General features: G+C 67.8%; 1 protein-coding gene across 1 annotated transcript in view; it reads left to right on the top strand.

Moving 5' to 3' along the window:
- The window catches only part of MMP17 (matrix metallopeptidase 17), a 9,593-nt gene extending 8,862 nt beyond the window's left edge, over positions 1 to 731 (top strand). The window contains exon 10 of the mRNA XM_025045493.1: positions 406 to 731. Within this exon, the coding sequence (XP_024901261.1) occupies positions 406 to 731 (326 nt within the window). The remainder of the gene's footprint in view (positions 1 to 405) is intronic.
- The last annotated feature ends 3,242 nt before the right edge of the window (positions 732 to 3,973 follow it).

Here is a 3,973-nt window from a genome sequence, read left to right as displayed (position 1 = left end):
GCCCCGCCCCCGCCCGGCCCTCCTCCAGCAGCATCAGCCTCCGCCCCCTGCTGCCCGGGTCACTCCCTGGAGACTCTACACCTGCCCTGTGTCCTCCTGGACACCCGCAGGGCCCCAAGCCTGCCGTGCAGAAATGATGCGTGGGCACAGAAGTTGGTTGTTTCATTTTCAAAGCTGCGTCCCCAGCACCCAGCGGCCTGGACACAGCGGGCCCTTGGGGCAGCCAGTGGTCAGGAAGCTGCGAGGGTGTCTCGCTGTCCCCCCTGCCCGCAGCTGCCCCGGGAGCTGGGACGGGACCGACCCTCTTATCGGAAGGTCTCTTCCCCTCCTCCCCGGGGCCCGCAGCTCGGCCACTCGTCCTGCGTCCAGCGGCCAGAGCTCAGCCTGCCTTCCCCATGTCCCCAGGGGCCGCCTACTTCTTCCGCGGCAGTGAGTACTGGAAGGTGCTGGACGGCGAGGGGGCAGTGGCGCCCGGGTTCCCGCGGCCCACGGCCCAGGACTGGCTCGTCTGCAGGGACGCACAGCCCAGCTCCGAGGGCGCGGACGGAGCGGCGGGGGCCCATGCCCGGCCGGGGCAGCGCGGCCAGAGCCGCGCCGAGGACGGCTACCAGGTGTGCTCCTGCAGCTCCCTGGCTCCCCGCCCCCTGGGGGCCTCGGGCCGGCTGCTGGCCACCATGCTGCTGCTGCCGCCAAGCGTGCTGTGGACAGCAGCCCGGGCCCCACCGCTGTGATAGCCAGTGCCGGCTTGCAAGACCCATGGGTGACAGCCTGGAGCCACACAGGGCAGGACTCGTGCCCCTAACCCTCCAGCACCCGGAGCCAGAACCCCCGAGGAGACCGACGTGTGCGGCTGGGGGGCCCGGCCTTGCAGCTCCTGAGCAAAGCCCGGGTCCAGCCTCCCAGGCCGGATGGTGGCAGCCCTGGGCGCTGCCCCTCAGCAGTCAGCACCGATGCTGCCGGACAACAGGAGCCATCCTTCCCGCCGCAGGACTGGGTCACACTTCGCTGACGGCGGGCGGGGCTGGGGGCGTTCACGCAGGCCTCCCCCCAGCCCCTGGGGCCCTGGCCACCCTCGTCCTGGCCACACCGCCGCCCCTGGTGCTTCCGTCTTCCCGTGGGGGCTTTTGTCCCAGTCCCAGTGGGCCCGCCAGTCGCCTTGCTCAGGGCAGCCCCCCACTCAGATGAGCCCCGAGCTGGGGCCACCACAAGTCTCCCTGTGACATCTGCCAACAAACATGACCTCTCCCTGCTTCCTGAGGCTCGGGCTCCGCTCCTGCCACTCCCGGGTGGGGGCCGTGACCCCAGACCCACCTGCGCCGGGGAGGGCTGCACGGTGGTCCCTCCCCGCCTCGTTCACCAGCACCGCCCTCTCAGCACCCCCTCCGGGACTGCGTGCCCCCTGGGTGTCACGCCCATATCAGGAGGCCCCTGCCGCAGGCTGACGCACTCAACAGCACCTGCCTGCACGTGAGGGACATGCAGAACGCGACACCCCATCCTCCCTCCCGGGCGGCACCTGGGCTCAGCTGCCAACGCAGACGGCCGCCCGCAGGAGATGCAGGAGCAGCCCTGCCGGCCAGTCCGGGCGGCCGCCCCGCCTCTGCTCGCCCGGCCAGGAGCCCAGGCCGCGCTGTGTTCCTGGGGGGCGGACCGCTGGCCAAGACGAGTCACTGTCCCCTTCCTGGAGCCGCAAGTCGGTGCAGAGAGCCACCAGCGGGGCTTTAGAGCAGGGCCCCGGCAGGTGTCAGCCAGCAGCAGCATCACCGGCAGCCTGCCCTGCCTGGACCTGCTGACCCGAGCACTAGTCGTGGGGGGCCCCTGTGTCAGCCCCCCACCTGGAGGTGTGAGGCACAGGGAAGCGGGGACCACTGCTTTCTGGGGGTCGGAAAAGGCTATCTGCGGGGATGGTGAGCAGAAAGGGAGGAGGAGTGGCTTGTCTGGAGGGGGCGAGGGCCGCAGAGGGCAGGGCCGGCGCCGGGGCCTCATAGGCCAGGCTGTGTGTGTGTCCAGAGGTGACCACTGACCCCCCCGCTAGCCCCAGGGAGGGGCGGGAACGCTGCCATTCTCAGTGGGGGCTCGGCCTGACGTCCTGCCGTCCAGGCCCCGGAACCCGATGCTTGCCATCACAGCCGCCGGGCAGCAGGCCCGCTGCTCACTGACCCCCGCCGGGCCACGTCCCGCATCCACTGTGCACCATCTGGCCCTGAGCGCTCTGCCTGTCACACCAGACGGAGGCTGGGTGCCTCCCGCTCATGGAGGACGGCCCCACACGCACCCCACGTCATCGCTGGTGGCCTTGGGAGCCTCGTGCATTTGGGGAGGGGGGTCCCCTGGGTGCTCAGCCCGGGGGACAGAGTGGCCTGGGTCTGCAAGACCCCAGCCATCAGGGCAGGCGGTCTCACTCGTATGTGAAAGCCAAACACTTGTATAAAGCTTCCCACCAACCTGCCTGGACTGCAGCAGTGGTCAGTGGGCACCAGCGGTGGGCCCCCGTGTCTGGTCGCCGGGGACAAGTTACTGGTGACAGCAGCGGCTTCCCCGGGGGCTGCAGAGCAGGGCCTGGGCGCCCGCGAGGACCCACGAAATCCTCTGCTGCCCCCCATCTTTTTACACACGCACACATACGTTCCTAAGCAATTTCGTACAGAGACGTCACCGGTAGAGGACGAGAACCGGTTTTCTTTTTTTTTTTTTAACCTAAATCGTGGGAACAATGACGGCTCTGAGTCACTTTTTTGTGTATTCCCTGCAAACCAGAGTTTTCTCCCAAGGTCAGTCGGGAATACGGGACACAGCAGACCCTGGCTGGGTTTCGGCCTTTACCGCCAGCATCCTCTGTCGGCAGGACCCGGCCCAGCCTCGCGGTGGCCCCGCTGCCCCGGGCTCTGTTCTGGCACAGCTCGCTGACCGCCACGACCTTGGGACTCGCGAAGGTCCAAAGGTCACAGGCTGGCCAGCCTGGGGACGGCGCCCTCGGCGTCAGCGGCCCGAAGCGCCCCCACGGGTCCTGGCTCCGCGTCTCCGGCAGGAATGGCACAGAAGGGTGCTGCATGCGCGGTCTTCCAATTTTAGGCGAGTCACTCTTTAAATACCTGGAGGTTTCACGTGAAATTCTGGATTTTCGGCCGAAGTCTAGCTTTATCCCGGGCAGTGCTGCCTCTGCTTGGACAAGCTTTGGCCCCCCCGGGGGTGGAGATTGCTGCAGCTGTGGCGACAGACCCAGAGACCCCTCAGGAGGAGGTCAGAGGGCACGGTCAGCGTGGCGGCCCACTCAGCGCACGCCTGGCCCGGTGCTGGCTGCTGGCTGCCCCCGGTGTGACCCAGCCTTGTGACCACACACTCGTGTCCCCGTGTGTGTGGGGGTCAAGTTTACAAAACACATGTACACAGGTGACCTCGGGCCAGAACACGTCTGCTCTGGTCCCCACTTCACAGGCGGGGAGACCGAGGCCATGCTCAGCTCAGGCAGAGACCCCGTCCCCTTTTCTCTCAGACCTCCTGCCAGGCCCACGGCTCCGCCTTTCAGACACACCCCGAATATGCCTCCCGCCTCAGCCCTGTCCCAGCCACCATGGCCTGGCCTGGGGCACGCCAGCCACCTTCCGCCTGGCCCCTCCCGGGTCCTGTGAAACGGTCCCCCCGCCAGTACCCTCCCCAGGGTCCCGTAGCTTCTAGGGAAAAGTCTAGGGCTGGCCCCTGCTTCCGCCTCTCCTCTGCCTCCCCAGACCGTGGTGGGGGTCCTGCCTGGGGCCCTCGCACAGGCCTCCGGGTCTGTCCAGTGTCACCTGCACAGCAGCACATCCCTGACACACGCATACCCCCCGCCACCTGAAGTCACAAACGGCTGTCACTCCCCACAAACACTCCAAACTGCCCCCTCTGTTCCTCTCCGTGGCACCCGTGACCTCCGACCACAGGCAGCTGCCAGGCCAACCTGCGTCTCGCTGGTCCTCTCCTCCCCACTGGACCATGA

This window comes from Pteropus alecto, unplaced genomic scaffold (genome assembly GCF_000325575.1).
Source record: "Pteropus alecto unplaced genomic scaffold, ASM32557v1 scaffold213, whole genome shotgun sequence".
In the NCBI taxonomy this organism is placed as follows: Eukaryota; Metazoa; Chordata; class Mammalia; order Chiroptera; family Pteropodidae; genus Pteropus; species Pteropus alecto.
The sequence above is the reverse complement of the archived record's forward strand: the minus strand, read 5'-3'. Positions and strand labels throughout refer to the sequence as shown.